Source organism: Pongo abelii, chromosome 10, assembly GCF_028885655.2.
Source record: "Pongo abelii isolate AG06213 chromosome 10, NHGRI_mPonAbe1-v2.0_pri, whole genome shotgun sequence".
In the NCBI taxonomy this organism is placed as follows: domain Eukaryota; kingdom Metazoa; phylum Chordata; class Mammalia; order Primates; family Hominidae; genus Pongo; species Pongo abelii.
In genome coordinates, this window is record NC_071995.2 from 67,597,218 (window position 1) to 67,615,183 (window position 17,966).

The 17,966-nt window shown below is 39.4% G+C and overlaps 1 protein-coding gene across 1 annotated transcript; it reads left to right on the top strand.

Moving 5' to 3' along the window:
* Positions 1-290: 290 nt before the first annotated feature.
* On the top strand, positions 291-17,220 carry CCT2 (chaperonin containing TCP1 subunit 2). The gene is made up of 16 exons (XM_002823509.5): positions 291-1,102; positions 1,855-1,929; positions 2,333-2,398; positions 3,087-3,198; positions 3,609-3,685; positions 3,827-3,939; positions 5,144-5,346; positions 7,706-7,806; positions 8,631-8,758; positions 9,165-9,268; positions 12,796-12,915; positions 13,281-13,409; positions 13,611-13,714; positions 13,964-14,063; positions 15,503-15,644; positions 16,945-17,220. Exons 1-16 carry the CDS (start codon positions 854-856, stop codon positions 16,973-16,975), a joined length of 1,854 nt encoding a protein of 617 aa, XP_002823555.2. The 5' UTR covers positions 291-853; the 3' UTR covers positions 16,976-17,220.
* The last annotated feature ends 746 nt before the right edge of the window (positions 17,221-17,966 follow it).

Sequence of the window (17,966 nt, forward strand, 5' to 3'; positions counted from 1 at the left end):
GCTGGGATTACGGGCATGCACACCACGCCCGGCTAATTTTTGTATTTTCAGTAAAGACAGGGTTTCACCATGTTGGCCAGGCTGGTCTCCAACTCCTGACCTCAGGTGATCCGCCCACCTCGGCCTCCCAAAGTGCTGGGATTACAGGCGTGAGCCACTGCGCCATGCCGAGGAGCTTAAGTGATCAGTTAGTCAAAGGGAGAAAAGAGGCTTATCAGTAGATGACAGAAAAACTTTTTAAAGAACAAATTTTTAGACATCCGTCAACTTAGAGAAAGTAGAAAACTGTTTGTCTATAATAAACTGAAATATTTGGGACTGATCTTGATGTCTGCCAAAACATGTAAGGGTGTTTTGGCAGACATCAAGATCAGTCCTAAATATTTCAGTTTATTATAAACAAAGACTAATAAGTCGTCTCTACTATTGGAGGAAAAAAAAAAAGACCGAAATGCAAAAATTCCTGAAAATGAGTAAATAGGGCAAAGATAAAATACTATAAATGTCTCTGTCAGTTCAGAAAGCCTTATCCTGGGCAGTCAACGTCCAGTTAGAAATAACGTTTGAAAATTCAGTAAGAGAAAAGGAAGTCTTCTTCTGTAATACTCAGTAAATAATGTTTAAAATTAACATAGCAATAATATTATCTGGGAATATGATAGTAAATAGCCCCTCCAAAAAACTGAAAAAGTTGAAAGCAGTTTTCCTGGAGACAGGAAGTGGTGAGGTAGATAAATTATGTTTTTCATTATTGGTATATAACACTTTAATTTGTGTACATGTGTGACTTTAATACAAGTGTTTAAAGATTAAATTTAAGAAAATAAAAAGTGTGAGCAAGAACTCCATTGCTATGGCAACCCGCGCGGCAGCCGCCTCTTTGTTCTCGAGCGGCGGCCACGCCCCCTCCAGTGTCAAAGGCTGCGTTTCCGGCCCGTGGGGCTCCAGTCAAAATGGGACGCCTGCTGGCGGTAACTACAGGCCGGGGCCCCGCCCCCCCACAGTAGGGCGTGTGGCGTCACTTCCGGCTTCGTTCTGTCTGCTTGCCCAGAGCACGAGCTGTGAGGGGATTCACTTGTGTGCGGAACTCCTCGGAACCATGGTGAGCCTGACCCCCCTGCCTCTTGCCCTACCCCTGCTCCGCCGTGCTCTTGCCACCCCACTGCTTCCTCTGTCCTGCTAGGGTCGTAGGCTCCGTTTCTGTCTCCCCGGCCCGCCGCACATGGTGCGAGCCATGCGTGGGGCGTGCGGCGTGCGGCCTGCGCCAGGCCAGCCGGTGGAGCTCACCACGAGGGGGAGGGGGGGACCGCAAAGCCCGCGTCTCCTTCTGCCTAGGTCTTTACATAGTCCCGGCAGCCCAGGCCCGCGCCTCACCCCGAGCGAAGAAATTTCTAGTGTGGGACCCGCTCCGCCCTCCCTCTAGGGGCGGAGCCTGGAGCGACGGGGTGGGAGCCATCCGAGGGTGGAGGGGCAGCAGACTTCCGAGGGTGGAAGATGGAGGCCGCGTTCCCTCGCCCGCCCGACAGGCGTCACCTTGATGGCCTGCAACCCCTCCCTGCCTCATTCTTAGTTCAAGATCGTCTTTAGTCTCGCTGTACATAACTGTCAATCTCGCTGGTGTATAGTTTATACTCCTGGGGGCCTTGTAAATCCGAAAAGCCATGTCGCTCTCCTACAAGTCCCTCTCTCCCACTTAAATGCCTTCTCCGATGATGAAAGCTTCATTTGATTGAAAACATTATTGTAAATGAGTTTTCTCTTAGCTATCCACTTGTAAGACTAGTGGAAGGCACCTCAGTATATGTGTTAGAGTATTGGTACTTAAACGGAATACCTCTTGGTTTTCCTTTTTAGGCGTCCCTTTCCCTTGCACCTGTTAACATCTTCAAGGCAGGAGCTGATGAAGAGAGAGCAGAGACAGCTCGTCTGGTAAGCCTTGTTATAACCATTGTTTTAAAGATAAAACTGGAGGCCAGGCGCGGTGGCTTACTCCTGTAATCCCAGTACTTTGGGAGGCCGAGGTAGGCGGATGAACTGAGGTCAGGAGAGCGAGACCAGCCTGACCAACATGGCGAAACCCCGTTTCTACTAAAAATACAAAAATTAGCCGGGCGTGGTGACGGGCGCCTGTAATCCCAGCTACTCGGGAGGCTGAGGCAGGAGGATCGCTTGAACCCAGGAGGCGGAGGTTGCAGTGAGCTGAGATCCCGCCATTGCACTCCAGCCTGGGCGACAGAGCGACACTCTGCCTCAAAAAAAAAAAAAAAGTAAAGATAAAACTACTTGAAGACTGTAAAGTTGATTCTGATAATCTCCTTGGTTTTTACTCCAGACTTCTTTTATTGGTGCCATCGCCATTGGAGACTTGGTAAAGAGCACCTTGGGACCCAAAGGCATGGTAAGAAAAATAGAAAAGTTTTATATTTTAATATTGTTTTAGAGCCCTTGGTGGAAATATAACAACAAACGTATTAAAATGTCTTTTAATCTTTAAAACGTTTAATTATAAAAGACAAGTATGTTCTCCTTAGTAAAAATCAGAGTCCCCAGAATCACCATCCCCAATCCCATGCTCCTCCCCAATGACAAGTACTGTTATCATTTGCATGTACATCTTCTAATATTCTGTTTATGTAGAAGTATATGTACTTCATTATGTATTTTATACTCATGTAACAGATACTGTTTTATAAAACAGATACTATTTATCAATACTTTTTTGTAGCTTGCTCTTTTAAATTCCTTTCAGTGTAAGTAGATAACACTGCCCCTTTAACTGTCAAATATTATCCTGTACCTTAATTATTTTATAATTTAATTATGGCTGTATTGATAGTTTCTTTCCATTGTTTTTGCAGTTACAGTGTTGAAACAAAAACTAGTGTCTACCTATGCTTCTCGTGTTTCTAGGGGTAGATACATGGTTTGGTTACGTGGTGTATGTATTGAAAACATTTGATGAATGGATACCACAAAATAGCCATCCAGAGTGTTTATACACTAGCACTGTATGAGAATACTGATTGATCCATGCATTCTTCAAGATGTGCTTATGTCTTAACTTGAACCAATTATGTTCCCTTTAGGACAAAATTCTTCTAAGCAGTGGACGAGATGCCTCTCTTATGGTAACTAATGATGGTGCCACTATTCTAAAAAACATTGGTGTTGACAATCCAGCAGCTAAAGTTTTAGTTGGTAAGTCTGAATATACTTTTTCACCAACCTAATAATACTGTTTGTTAACATTTTTGAAATGACTTTATAAATAGGCTGTGTTGACCAATCGTAGTGTCAATTGATGTCCACTGGTTTTTAATTATCGTTGTTAAAATACAAGCTTCAGGAGTGCCCGTATGTTGGTGGTAAAACTTGCATTTCAGACCTCAGAGTTCCAAATAATTTGTTGGATGAGGAACCTTGGTAAGTTTAGATTGGTAGTGAATATTTTTGGAGAATTTAGTAAGCAAAGAAGCAATTTTGAGTTAATAACTAATTTCTTTTTCTGGATGAGGAACCTTGGTAAGTTTAGATTGGTAGTGAATATTTTTGGAGAATTTAGTAAGCAAAGAAGCAATTTTGAGTTAATAACTAATTTCTTTTTCTAGATATGTCAAGGGTTCAAGATGATGAAGTTGGTGATGGCACTACTTCTGTTACTGTTTTAGCAGCAGAATTATTAAGGGTAAGAGCAACTAAGCAACTCTTTTTTCCTACTGTGTTTTTGAGTATCAGAGGTAATCAAGTCCTTACTTCCTCTATCTTTACTATTGAGGAGTGCTTAATAATTTTCTATTTATAACTTGTTTTATAACTTTATTAATAGGAAGCAGAATCTTTAATTGCAAAAAAGATTCATCCACAGACCATCATAGCGGGTTGGAGAGAAGCCACTAAGGCTGCAAGAGAGGCGCTGTTGAGTTCTGCAGTTGATCATGGGTTTGTATACCAAAGTACTACTGTTCTAAACATTTAGTGTTTTTTCATAACATGCTTAATGCAAGAAATCTATAGGACACTGAAAAGCATACACAAAGATCATCTTGCTGCCTCACCCCACTCCAACAGTCAAACCTACATCAGCCTCCAGAGATAGCCACTAAAGTTAAGTTTGGGTTTTTAGTCTTTTTTGTATATATCATCAAAATATACAAATAAAGCAAATAGTATAATACTGTATAGAGAATTTGTTAGCCTCTTTTTAACCTAGTTAAATATTAAGCACATTTTTGGATGTCAATTTTCTATGTAGTATTTTAATAGAGTTACACATTTGAATATTTGGCTAGAATGACTGTATTAACCTATCTGTAGGGGGAGATTTGTGTATTTGACAATTTTTAGCTTTATAATAACTTTGTGACATTGTGACATAGCCCAAAGGTTTCTAGAAGTGTAACTGTTGGGTCCAAAGGTAGGTGTGGGTGTTTTAAGGCACCCCCAAACCTGGGCTGCACAGCAGGTGAGCAGCAGGTGGAAAAATTGTCTTCCCATGAAACCAGTCCCTGGTGCCAAAAAGGTCTGGGACCACTGTTTTAAGGCACTTTTAATAATTTGCCCATTCACAACTGTATAATAATACTTGTTTTTCATGTCCTTTTGTTTATTTATTTATTTTGAGACGGAGTCTCGCTTTTAAGAGTCGCCCAGGATGGAGTGCAGTGGCACGACTTCGGCTGACTGCAACCTCTGCCTCCCGGGTTCAAGCAATTCTGTTGCCTCAGCCTCCCAAGTAGCTGGGACTACAGGCATGTGCCATCATACCCAGCTAATTTTGTATTTTTAGTGTAGATGGGGTTTCACCATGTTGGTCGGGCTGGTCTTGAACTGACCTCAAGTGATCCACCCTCCTCAGTCTCCCAAAGTGCTAGGATTACAGGCGTGAGCCACTGTGCCCGGCCATTTCTCACATTCTTGCCAACATTAGACTTTTGCATGCTTGTGTGCCCCCCTTTTGTTTGGCATTTTGCCAGTTTGGTGGGGAAAATAATTTGTGTTTCTTGATTACTGCTGAGGTTTAATTCTTTTCATATAGCTTACAGACTTGACCAGTTAGGGTAAAATTATCTATTGACATGAATATCTAGATAAAGTTTGAAAGGTAAAGTAGGGTTAATATGTATTTTTTGTTGGTTTTGTTTAGTTCCGATGAAGTTAAATTCCGTCAAGATTTAATGAATATTGCGGGCACAACATTATCCTCAAAACTTCTTACTCATCACAAAGACCACTTCACAAAGTTAGCTGTAGAAGCAGTTCTCAGACTGAAAGGCTCTGGCAACCTGGAGGCAATTCATATTATCAAGAAGCTAGGAGGAAGTTTGGCAGATTCCTATTTAGATGAAGGTATGTATGAATGTCAGATACAAGAAGCTTTGATTAGATGCTGAGGGCTGCATACTGAGTGAATTCTGTTTTGAAATCAGTGACCCTTTACAAAGCCAGTGAACTTGAATTTAAGGACATATCATATGTGCAACCATTTGTCATTTTATTGACAGTGTACTCCTCTTGCCACGCTATTCCAGCATTGTTGATGATCTCTAGAGTTTGCTTAAGTACCATGAAGTTATTTGCAGTCTCTGATAAAGAGGAAATGTAGTTTTCTTTTACTATAAATCATCTATTCTCAAATGGTACTTTTACCAGGATTATATGTATTCTTCAGGAAGGGTCTGGGTCAGTCAAATCATTGTGTTAGCTGGTTGTTGAGGATGTACAGTTGACCATTGAACAACATGGGTTTGAATTATGTAGGTTCACAATGCAGATTTTTTAAATAAATATAGTCAGCCCTTTGTGTCTGTGGTTTGCACATGTGCAACCGAACGTGGATGGAAAATGCAGTATTTGCAGGATTTGAAACCCATGTATATATAGTGGGCCAACTTTTCAAATCTACTGGTTCCAGTCAGCCTGGAACTTAAGTATGTGTGGATTTTGGTGTATGTGGGCATCTTGGAACCAGTCCCCTTCGTATACTGGGGGATGACTAGTTTTTTTAAGAAAAGAATTTAAAAAAATTTCTTTAACAGATAATTATCTATGTTTATAGGGCAAGAGGATCTAGTTCTTAAAGAGTGATAAATGAGACATAACAAGTACTGCTTTCTTAGTAGTACATTTTTGTTTAGAGTGAAGTTTTCCAGATCATCTTCACATTATATTTACTTCACAAAATGGCCTGTCAAAAAGTATAGGCATTCTCATATAGAGAAGGAAAAAAAAGAATTAGATTGTGCTTTACAACTTCTGTTTTTACCAGTGGTTTGGAGTCCTGGTTTTGTTCTGTGTCATAGTCTTGATTTATTTGAAGAGAGAGTCATAATTCTGAAAATACTTTTGGTTAAGTTTATATACAAGAGCTGTGTAGCATTTCTTTTTTTTTTTTCTTTTGAGACGGAGTCTGGCTGTGTCACCCAGGCTGGAGGGCAGCAGCATGATCTCGCCTCATAGCAACCTCTGCCTCCTGAGTTCAAGCGATTCTCCTGCCTCAGCCTCCCGAGTAGCTGGGATTACAGGCGTGTGCCACCATGCCTGGCTAACTTCTTTGTATTTTTAGTAGACAGGGTATCGCCATGTTGACCAGGCTGGTCTCGAACTCCTGACCTAAGGTGATCCACCTGCCTCAGCCTCCCAAAGTGCTGGGATTACAGGCGTGAGCCACCATGCCTGGCCGCTGTGTAGCATTTCTAATAGGGGCTGGTGGTAGGGAAGGAGCATTAAAATAAGAATATTAGTAGCACAAGCAGCACCATTCTTGAATGTCTGCTCTGTACTAGGAATTGTAATAGGAACTTTAGTCATTTAGTCATCATGACCTGGTGAGTGAGGATTAGGTTCACTTGAATAGCGTAGAAAACCCAAGATAATGGTGGCTTCATAAGGGAAAAGTTCTAATGTAACCAAAAAAGGCCTAGAAAGGTAGGTGGTACTGGGTTTGTATGATGGTTCCAAAGCAGCAGGACTAGGCTGGTAACTAGCACCTCTGCTACTGGTTACATTCCTGTTTTACAAATTACCATCTCTGGTTGGATAATTTGTCCAAGGTTATATAGCCAGCAGCGGGGGCATGATCAAGGTCAGGTTTATCTGACTCCACAGTGTCCATGGTTTTTCCATTTTTACCACCAGCCTCAATACCTGAATCTTTAGTTTTTCTCTTGTGGTGGTGATTTTAAGCTAATAAAAATGGACTTAACCTATTGTCTTTATATTGCAACCCATACAGATGTGGGTGTAGTATATATCTGAAACAAAAATTTCAAAATACTGTTTAATTTTATTCTCTGTACTGTGCTCTTACATTTTCTGTTTCATATATTATTTTTTAAGTAACCCATTAAATTGATTTTGTAGTAACTCTTCTAGTGGGATGCTTTATACCAGAAGTGTCCAAGGAAGAGAATACAGTCCTGGGTTCCTAGTTTCTGTTTCTGGTTGGGCTGGTAAAGCCCCTTCCTCATCCCTCTTTTCTGCTTATCACTAGAGACAAACTAAAATCCATGGCTTTCAGGCGCTAAAAGTCTAAAAACAAAACAACAACAGAATAAGGCGGGTTGGACAAGCTTGCTTTTATGCCTTCTAAGAGCTTGGTAAATTGGACTTAAATAGCTTCTTTGAAATAGTGATATGATAGCTTTATAAGATTTACTAAGGCTGCTTTGAAGTATTAAATATGATACTGTTCTTATATTTATTGTAGGCTTTCTGTTGGATAAAAAAATTGGAGTAAATCAACCAAAACGAATTGAAAATGCTAAAATTCTTATTGCAAATACTGGTATGGATACAGACAAAATAAAGGTATGTAACTCTACTTTTTAAAAATTAAAATTACTGGCCAGGCAGAGTGGCTCATGCCTGTAATCCTAGCAATTTGGGAGGCCGAGGTGGTGGATCATCTGAGATCAGAAGTTTGAGACCAGCCTGACCAACATGGAGAAACCCTGTCTCTACTAAAAAAAAAAAAAAAATACAAAATTAGCTGGGCGTGGTGGCGCATGCCTGTAATCCCAGCTATTTGGGAGGCTGAGGCAGGAGAATCACTTGAACCCAGGAGGCGGAGGTGGCAGTGAGCCGAGATTGCACCACTGCACTCGAGCCTGGGCAACGAGTGAAACTCCATCTCAAAAGTCTCAAAAAAAAAAAAAAAAAGATTGCTGGCTTCTATAAACTCAGGAATCAATTGCACTAAAAAGCTTCGAATAGGTATGAATCTATTGTGTATATACATATATATATACGTTGGTAAAAATGTTGAAATAGGTTATGGGACTCTTTAAGAAGAGTAATGAGGCCTGGCATGGTGGTTCACGCCTGTAATCCCAGTACTTTGGGAGGCCAGGCGGGCAGATCACAAAGTCAGGAGTTCAAGGCCAGACTGACCAATATGAGATGGTGAAACTCCGTCTTTACTAAAAATACAAAAATTAGCTGGGTGTGGTGGTGCACGCCTGTAATCCTAGCTGCTTGGAAGGCTGAGGCAGGAGAATCACTTGAACCCAGCGGGTGGAGGTTGCAGTGAGCCGAGATTGCTCCACTGCACTCCAGCCTGGGCGACAGAGCGAGACTCAATCTCAAAAAAAAGTAATGAAACTGATGCTCTCTTTATGCTTTGTTTGTCTTAGATATTTGGTTCCCGGGTAAGAGTTGACTCTACAGCAAAGGTTGCAGAAATAGAACATGCGGAAAAGGAAAAAATGAAAGAGAAAGTTGAACGTATTCTTAAGCATGGAATAAATTGCTTTATTAACAGGTCTGTGTTTGCTTGTAAGAAAGGATTTTTTTCCATGGAAGTTTAAGGAATACTTCATATTTACTTATATTGAATTAATGATTTTTTACTTAGGAACTGTCTTACATAACTTCACTTAAATTATGGATTTTCGTAATCAGTAAATTGTGATTTATGCACACTTACAGCGGCCAGAATTACGGGATTGATTTATACAGTTACTATAATAAAGAACAGTTGTTTTCAATACTAGTAATGGATGCATTAGTACTATAATTGATAAACTAATTATATAGGTAAGAAATGCAATCTTGTTCTAATTTGCATTTCTTTTACTTGTGGTAAAAATGTTTACATGTTTTTTAGTCTAATGTAGTTTATCTTGTAACAGTTTTGAGCATAATGTTTTCATGTATTTTATTTTCAGGCAATTAATTTATAATTATCCTGAACAGCTCTTTGGTGCTGCTGGTGTCATGGCTATTGAGCATGCAGATTTTGCAGGTGTGGAACGCCTAGCTCTTGTCACAGGTATGGAAAAAAGGTATTGTTTTCTAACAAACACAATAGTCACTCTTGGATTTGTTACTTGTTACTATATGCAACTACCTTTAAGGAGTTTAGAATTTCAACAGTTATTCTGAAATCTATACTCTTGGATGCTTTTAATTTAGATACATAGATCCATTACATTTACGATACCGAGTTATATATCACATTTGCCATAGGTATAGATTTCTTTCATTGTGTTACTGTTTTAAAGGTAGATTTTTGGCCAGGTGCAGTGGCTTGTGCCTGTAATCCCAGCACTTGGGAGGCCCAGGCAGCCAGATCGCTTGAGCTTAGGAGTTTCAGACCAACCTGGGCAACATGGTGAAACCACATCCCTACAAAAAAAAAAAAATTGTCCAGGTGTGGTGGCAAGCACCTGTGATCCTAGCCACTTGGGAGGCTGAGGGATGAGAATCGCTTGAGCCCGGGAGGCAGAGGTTGCAGTCAGCGGAGATCGTGCCACTGCGCTCCAGCCTTGGCGACACAGTGAGACCCTGTCTCAAAAAAAAAAAAAAAAGATAATATATATTTTTTCTCACAAACCTGTAAGACCATTGTTAAAATCTGCATAAACTAGAGCTTTAAAAAGTCTTAAGTCTACTTACATTTATCTAGTTTGTACATTTGTTTTTATTGCTTAGTAAGTAGTTGAATGCTTTGTGTCCTTTGTAGTAGTACAGTTACAATAGTAACCTTTATTGAGCATTTACTGTTTGCTGGAGAGCAATTAACATTGCTTTTGTTAATTTTTAAAAATTTCTGAAAGTAATAAACGTTAGCATACGTGAAACAATCAACATTGTATAATGAAAATTAGTATGCCTCAGTACCCTTTAATAGAAGTATGAGTGATATAATTCCAGTTGTGTCAAATAGAAATTGTGTTTATAAATCAGACATGTCTGTCTACATCACAGTGACATAAGAGTTCAGGCTGGTTGCGGTGGCTCATGCTTGTAATCCCAGTGCTTTGAGAGGCCAAGGCAGGAAGATTGCTTGAAGCCAGGAGTTCAAGACCAGCCTGGGTAATATAGTAAGACTGTCTCTACAAAAAATTAGCCAGGCATGGTGGCACATGCCTGTAGTCCTAGCTACTTGGTAGGTTGAGGCAGGAGATCTCTTCAGCCCAGGAGTTCAAGGCTGCAGTGAGCTGTGATCACGTCACTGCACTCCATCCTAAGTGACAGAGCAAGACCCTGTCTTTAAAAAAAAAAAAAGTGTAGCTTGTTTGCTCTTTATTGTGGTAATGGTTTAAAAATTATTATTAAATTTTTACAGATTTAGGGATATAAGTATAGTTTTGTTAATGGTTTTCATAGTACACTCTAAGCCCTGGAAGACTAAGTTTAACATTTTTCTGGATTTTAGGTCCTGGAAAATGAATGAATAGGTTGGAAAGTTGGTTTGGGAATGAGCATTAAGGAGACCTGGAGACCTGGGTTATGAGTTGTGAAGTCAGTAGGGCTTTCACACTGTTTGGAACTGCCATGAATATTAGAAGAAATTATAGTGTACTAACCTTTGGAGAGTGGACTTGGTCTCATCCCAGAATGATCTCTTAAGACTTTTTTTTAATCATTTGAGAAGCATAGTCTTCTTCTAACCAAGAGACATTTTCCTTTAATTACTTGAAGTGGGTTTACCTGCTTTAAAGTTCTTTAGGTGCCATTGTGTACTTGATGCTTTAAGGTGACAAATAAACAAAAGTTAAGATGCTCATGTTTATGTAATTCATTCTTTAGTTCCACAAAATAAAGATGTAAGAGGCCGGGTGCAGTGGCTCACGCGTGTAATCCCAGCACTTTAGGAAGGCCTAAGTGGGCAGATCACAAGGTCTGGAGTTTGAGACCAGCCTGGTCAATATGGTGAAACCCTGTCTCTACTAAAAATATAAAAATTAGCCAGGCGTGGTGGTGGGTGCCTGTAGTCCCAGCTACTCGGGAGGCTGAGGCAGGAGAATCAATTGAACCCGGGAGGTAGAGGTTGCAGTGAGCTGAGATTGGCAGCACTGCACTCCAGCCTGGGTGACAGAGCGAGACTCCGTCTCAAAAAAAAAAAAAAAAAAGATGTAAGAAGTAAATGGTAATAATATATTGATGGGATAAACATATCGTAAGGTCTTGACATGAAAGTGCTCTATGTACCCAAAAGAATGTTTATTAAGTACACCAACTGTATGTCTATGAAGGTGACCACATGGTGGCTCCCGTCCTTAAAAGCTCAGTGGTTGTCAAAGGTGTATGATGACATTGGTTCTTGCAAGTGTCATTAAATAAATGTCTTGCACTAGGCATGGTGGCACGTGCCAGTAGTTTGATCTATTCAAGAGGCTGAGGCAGAAAGATTGCTTGTGCCCAGGAGGTTGTGCTATGATGGTGCCTGGTGAATAGTCATTGCGCTCCGGTATAGGCAGGGTAGCAAGACACTCTCTCTTTAGAAAGAAAGAAAAGTCTCATATGTAGAAGGATGAAGTGAAAAGTTTCATAAGCCAAGTTAGTCTTACTTTTGGATATGACGTCCCAAATATCTGTTGTGTCTCACATCTAGAACACAAAGCAGTCTCAGAATTTTCCCAGCCAAAAGTAAAAAGAACTTTATACAAATTATGAGTATAAATTAGTAGTTTCGAAGACCAGAGTCTTTATGAATTTATTGTAAAATAAAAGAGCATTGACAGATTTATCAGTAAGGCATAGGAAAAGAAGGTTTGATTGATAATATATGCAGTTCACATTATGAAAAGAGTAGTCAGCTAGAGAAAAGGATTTTGAAATGGAAACCTGACTTTTGCTTAGTTAGGAAATAGGGAATGAAGTGGCTGACCTGTTCAGTTTACAGCATGGAAGATGGAGGGAAAATAAGAATAGAAATGAGACATAAGGACTAAAATTAATTTGTTCTTATTAAATTTGGTCTGGAAAATTCTTAGTATGCATTTCTTTTTTTTTAGGACATTTCATTTGTGATAATTAGAGATATCAGGTGCTTATTAAGCAGTTCATGAAGTGTATAGCGGTTGACATACAGGACAAATATTTTCATGTCTTGTGCTGGGAATTGTATCATGAGGGCTTAGTCTTATAGATTGGATTCAGAAGAGAATCTGAATTTAAACTCAAAAGTAACTGCTTTAAGACTCAGTTTAACCTTTGGGAGGTAGTATTGTATAGTATGTGCTTATAGATCTGAAGCCAGACTGCTTGGGTTTGAACCCCAGCTTTTTATATTCATCCTAGTTAGGTCTTTGGATAGGAAAGTAAACCTCTTGGCCTCATTTTTATCGTGTGTAAAATGGGATAATAATGGAGCCTATCCAAGAGGATTGTTTTAAAGATTAAATAATTAGTCGATATGAAGTATTTAAAAAGAGTGCCAGGCATATAATCAGCAATCAGTTTTTAAAATGTTAAACACATTACCTATCATTAACTATCCATTACTGCTTATTAGAAAACAGGAATTTTAAGCCTGCCGTGCATTTAACTAATAAATGTTTATGTTTATAGGTGGTGAAATTGCCTCTACCTTTGATCACCCAGAACTGGTGAAGCTTGGAAGTTGCAAACTTATTGAGGAAGTCATGATTGGAGAAGACAAACTCATTCACTTTTCTGGGGTTGCCCTTGGTGAGTGATTATGTAGATCCTGGTTAGGGTATCTAAATTCTTGCTAGGCTCTGTTGAAGTAAAGGTTATTGTAGTTACTAGAATAGCATATCTTACAAGTCTTAACTCTTCAGAAGCATGATATATATTTTGTTTCAGTCTCTTGAAGTCAGCCTCATATTTACCGTGTCTTTGTGAACAGTGCATGTTCAACATAGTTTTTTTCCTTGATAACTTAGAACCATTATGAGCCTTGATTGTTGGAGAATGTATAATACAGGAAGACAGGTCAGCTTTCAGAACCCAGTAATATAACCCAACACCTGCATAAATAATAGAAGGCAAACTTTTTATCCCTAAGTGGTCACTGTGTCTTTTAATTTTAGGTGAGGCTTGTACCATTGTTTTGCGTGGTGCCACTCAACAAATTTTAGATGAAGCAGAAAGATCATTGCATGATGCTCTTTGTGTTCTTGCACAAACTGTAAAGGACTCTAGAACAGTTTATGGAGGAGGTAAGCATTTAGAAAATGTTGAATATATTTTTAATTTCTTAAAGTACAATATAAGTCATAAGTGGTTTTAATGGTTCTTATAGAAACTTTATATTGCCTTTGCACTAAATTTTAAAATGCTTGGCATATTTTAAAGTCAGTAATTTAGTATCTTGGAGACAATTAAGCATTGCAATATTTTATTGGAATTTTAATCTGTAGGCTGTTCTGAGATGTTGATGGCTCATGCTGTGACACAGCTTGCCAATAGAACACCAGGCAAAGAAGCTGTTGCAATGGAGTCTTATGCTAAAGCACTGAGAATGGTAAGTTAATCAAAATGAGAGATACGAACTTAAGTTTTGTGGTTATTGATAGTTTTAAAATGAGTAGAAAATGAACTGGTTAATACTGCTTTTAAATTTGATTCTGGAGTTTCTCCTCTTTGTGAGCAGTAATTGAAGCAGATTTTACATTATTTCTAAATGTATAATTTTAAAAAGCTATCCTAGTTAGGAGTAAATCAGTGGTTCTTACAGTAGAGTGAGTAGTTACTTGTTTTCTTCATTTCATAGTTGCCAACCATCATAGCTGACAATGCAGGGTATGACAGTGCAGACCTGGTGGCACAGCTCAGGGCTGCTCACAGTGAAGGCAATACCACTGCTGGATTGGGTAAGCAATCAAGGGGAACTTTGTGGCCGTTGTTAAAAGTAACTCTTTTCACCAAGCTTTTTTTTTTTTTCTTTTGGAACATAAAGAGTTACAATAACCGTATAAAAGACTCTTTTGGACTTTGTCCTCATAATCATTACATGTGCTGGGAAAATGTGTGTGACTTTATATGCTCAGCATTTCTCAAACTTTGTTATTCCATAAGACATAAAACTGGTTAGAAGATTTGTAACTACTTGGTATATAATGACTATAGGATTTAAATATAAACAATACTTACATTCTGAAAAATAACAAACTATTATGTTGCTTATACAATCAGTATTAACTTCTAATTTCATAGTAAACTTACTGCAAGATAATCTTGAGTACAGATCACAGATCTCCAGTCCATAGATAAAAGTGGCCAATGAGGCAGATTTAATTCATATTGAAAAACTTTCTGACAAGCTGTGCTGGACATTATAGAGTAGTCTTAAGAAGGTAGATAATCCTGTCATTGAACTAGAGGGAGCACCAGTTAATCTGTGAGAAAATGAAGCAGGATTCTTACAAGAAGAGACGTTGGGTAGGTAACTTATGAATTTTCTTCCATTTGTTTTTCATTATTTGACATTGTTGTCTTCTATTAATATGGGTGATCAGTAGTTGACATTATTGTTGTTGTTGTTGTTATTATTATTATTACTGACACAATGGTCTTGCTCTGTTCCCCAGGCTGGAGTGCAGTGGCACCATTGTAATTCACTGTAGCCTTGAACCCCTGGCTCAAGCAGTTCTCCTTCCTCAGCCTTCCAAGTAGTTAGGGCCAAAGGCACGTGCCACAATGCCTGACTAAATTATTTTTATTTTCTTAGAGATGGGGGGGCAGTCTCACTATGTTGTTCAGGCTGGCCTCAAGCAATCCTCCTGCCTGAGCCTTCCAAAGTGCTAGGATTATAGGTGTGAGCCACCGATCCTGGCCCCTTTTATTTATTTTTTGAGATAGAGTGTCACTCTTGTTGCCCAAGCTGGAGTGCAGAGGCATGATCTCAGCTCACTGCCACCTCCGCCTCCTGGGTTCAAGTGATTATCCTGCCTCAGCCTCCTGAGTAGCTGGGATTACAGGTGCCCACCACCATACCCAGCTAATTTTTTGTGTTTTTAGTAGACAGGGTTTCACCATGTTTGCCAGGCTGGTCTCCAACTCCTACCTCAGGTGATCTACCTGCCTCAGCCTCCCAAAGTGCTGGGAGTACAGATGTGAGCCGCCGTACCCGGCCCCTTTTAATTTTTTTAAAGGCTTTCTTTGAGCTCATTTGTAGGCTTATCTACCTACTGAGTTAAAGTAGTTGGATGTCCTAATTTTATTAATAGGATTAATTTTTATTATAAATCATTAGAGATGTTTTGATACTTTAGTTAAAACTACTTTTTAGTAAACAGGTTTTTCTTTGCAGATATGAGGGAAGGCACCATTGGAGATATGGCTATCCTGGGTATAACAGAAAGTTTTCAAGTGAAGCGACAGGTTCTTCTGAGTGCAGCTGAAGCAGCAGAGGTGATTCTGCGTGTGGACAACATCATCAAAGCGGCACCCAGGTAACCCTAACACTTTTCTCAGAAAAAATTACTAACAGCAAAACAAAATAGGGAGCTGTATTTATTTTATAATTAGAGTTAATGAAAAGCAGAGACAGTTTTGCCTGGATAAAAGTATTATATAAGTTATTTAAAATATCACAACTCTTAACACTTAAGACAGAGAAACTTAAGGGGAAAGAGGGATGGGCAGCTGAGGTAGCTCTTAGGATTGAAAAGGCACAGAAAGAGCCATGCTTGGAAAGGTCAAGTACTGAGGACAGTAGATGCTGTGATGCTTTCTATTGTCTTTAAACAGAATGATAGCAAAAGGAAACTGAGTTCTGTAACTAAAGTGTTCTAGGGCAAGGTGATATAGCCACACCTACTCCCAGAAATCTTCACAATAAGTCAGTGCCCTCACCCACAATTGAAATACACTTAAAAAATGTATAATACCTTGTTTGGTCTGATACTGTTTTAGAGATCAGGTATCGTTTATTAGCAAATTCTGAGTAATTTGCAGTAAAGAAACTGAATTTTGTTTAACTCAGCCTTCCAAACCTACCAGACCATGGGCTTCTTTTTCATATTCCTTATTAATCTCCAGAGGACTTTTTTTTTCAGATCAGTGCCCTGTGACAGCTGCTTCATAACTCTTGACAATGGTTAGCATCCTAGTCCCCCCATAAGCTACCAAGGGTGAAAAGTTTATCTCTTTATATGATCCCTGTATAATGCTGTACTCTTTGGTCTGTTCTTAAGCTTCTTCAGCTTCTCTTAACTGTTGTGTTTGCCTCTAAAAGCAGTGTTTCTCAAGCTTTAGATCCTTGAACAAGCATTAAGTACAAATTTACTAGTACCCTTATCCCATCTTCCCAAAAGATTGTTCTATGCCCCCTTATTGTATGGTCATCAAAGAATAAAAGATGAGAACAGAAGGTGCTTCATGTTGGTGGGGATGTCTGCAGAGTCCCAAGGCAGAACAGTCCTGATGTGGTGCAGGGCATCACATGGAGGAGCGGGCTGAGTGGCTAGCTCAGGTCTGTCTTCCTCCTCACCTAAAGCCAGCAGTCCCATCCTATATAACCCATTAGCCCATGACATAACTTGGTCACCTCTTAAAAGCCCAACTTCCAATACTGCCACATTGGGGATTCAGTTTCAATGTGAGTGTTATAGGAGTTTGCACACATGCAAACCATTGCAGAGTTATAACAGTTTTAATACAGGATTCTAGTTGTGTTTGTATTTAGTATAATACTTTGGATAAAATCATGCTCTTCATTTTTCACTTTTGACTTTTTTCTTACTCTCACAGGAAACGTGTCCCTGATCACCACCCCTGTTAAGCATTCCCACGTGCTGTTGATCTTTGGACCAGTTTCTAGCAAAGTTGTGTTTGAAAGATAGTCTATTAAAGAAGACTGTGGAATCTGTTTATCGGTGCCCATTATATCCTTAAGTTTGGATATTTAGCTGACCTTCTCTTTAACATAGGTCTAATTTATTTGCCGTGTCATTTTCCATACAAATCAGTTGATTTAAAAAAGTTCATTTCTCATACTGTGCATTAAAATAAAAATTTGAACAGTTACTTGGTTCTTATGTCTTATATGTGTGTATTCTGTTTGAACTCTACTTAATGGAAATTAATGATTATTTTCAATATGGCATTTTCCAGCTTAATTAATGATTGGCCATCTACATTTTTGAAATAATTATCTTGATTAATATAAGCCCAAGTCAAATGTGATAAACACACCATATATTAATCTTTTGGTTTTGTTGCTGGGCCATAAGAACACTCAATCATGGCTGGGTGTGGTGGCTCATGCCTGTAATCCTGATATTGGGAGGCCAAGGCCGGGTGGATCACTTGAGGTCAGGAGTTCAAGACCAGCCTGGGCAACATGGTGAAACCCCATCTCTACTAAAAATACAAAAATTAGCTGGGCATAGTGGTGGGCGCCTGTAATCCCAGTTGCTTGGGATTTAATTTGTCCATTTAATTTTGTTTAGTGAAAATGCCATAAACTAGTACTCATTTAATTTTGTGTAGTCTAAGTGCTGTCTCTTGCACTGAAAAAAATTACGATGCTTTCTGTGGTGTGATTTTTTTTTTTTTTGAGACGGAGTCTCGCTCTGTCCACCAGGCTGGAGTGCAGTGTGGTGCGATCACGGGTCACTGCAACCTCCACCTTGCAGTTTCTAATGATTCTCCTGCCTCAGCCTTTCGAGTAGGTGGGATTACATGATAGTCCGCCACCATGACCGGCTAATTTTTGTATTTTTAGTAGAGAATGGGATTTTGCCATGTTGGCCAGGCTGGTCTCTGTGTTA

Excerpts from the sequence above, each read along its gene's own strand:
- CCT2 (XM_002823509.5), top strand. The coding sequence starts at position 854 with ATGGCAACCCGCGCGGCAGCCGCCTCTTTGTTCTCGAGCGGCGGCCAC. Across the intron at positions 1,103-1,854 it reads CGGAACTCCTCGGAACCATG|GCGTCCCTTTCCCTTGCACC; the intron begins GTGAGCCTGACC and ends TTTCCTTTTTAG. Across the intron at positions 3,686-3,826 it reads TAGCAGCAGAATTATTAAGG|GAAGCAGAATCTTTAATTGC; the intron begins GTAAGAGCAACT and ends CTTTATTAATAG.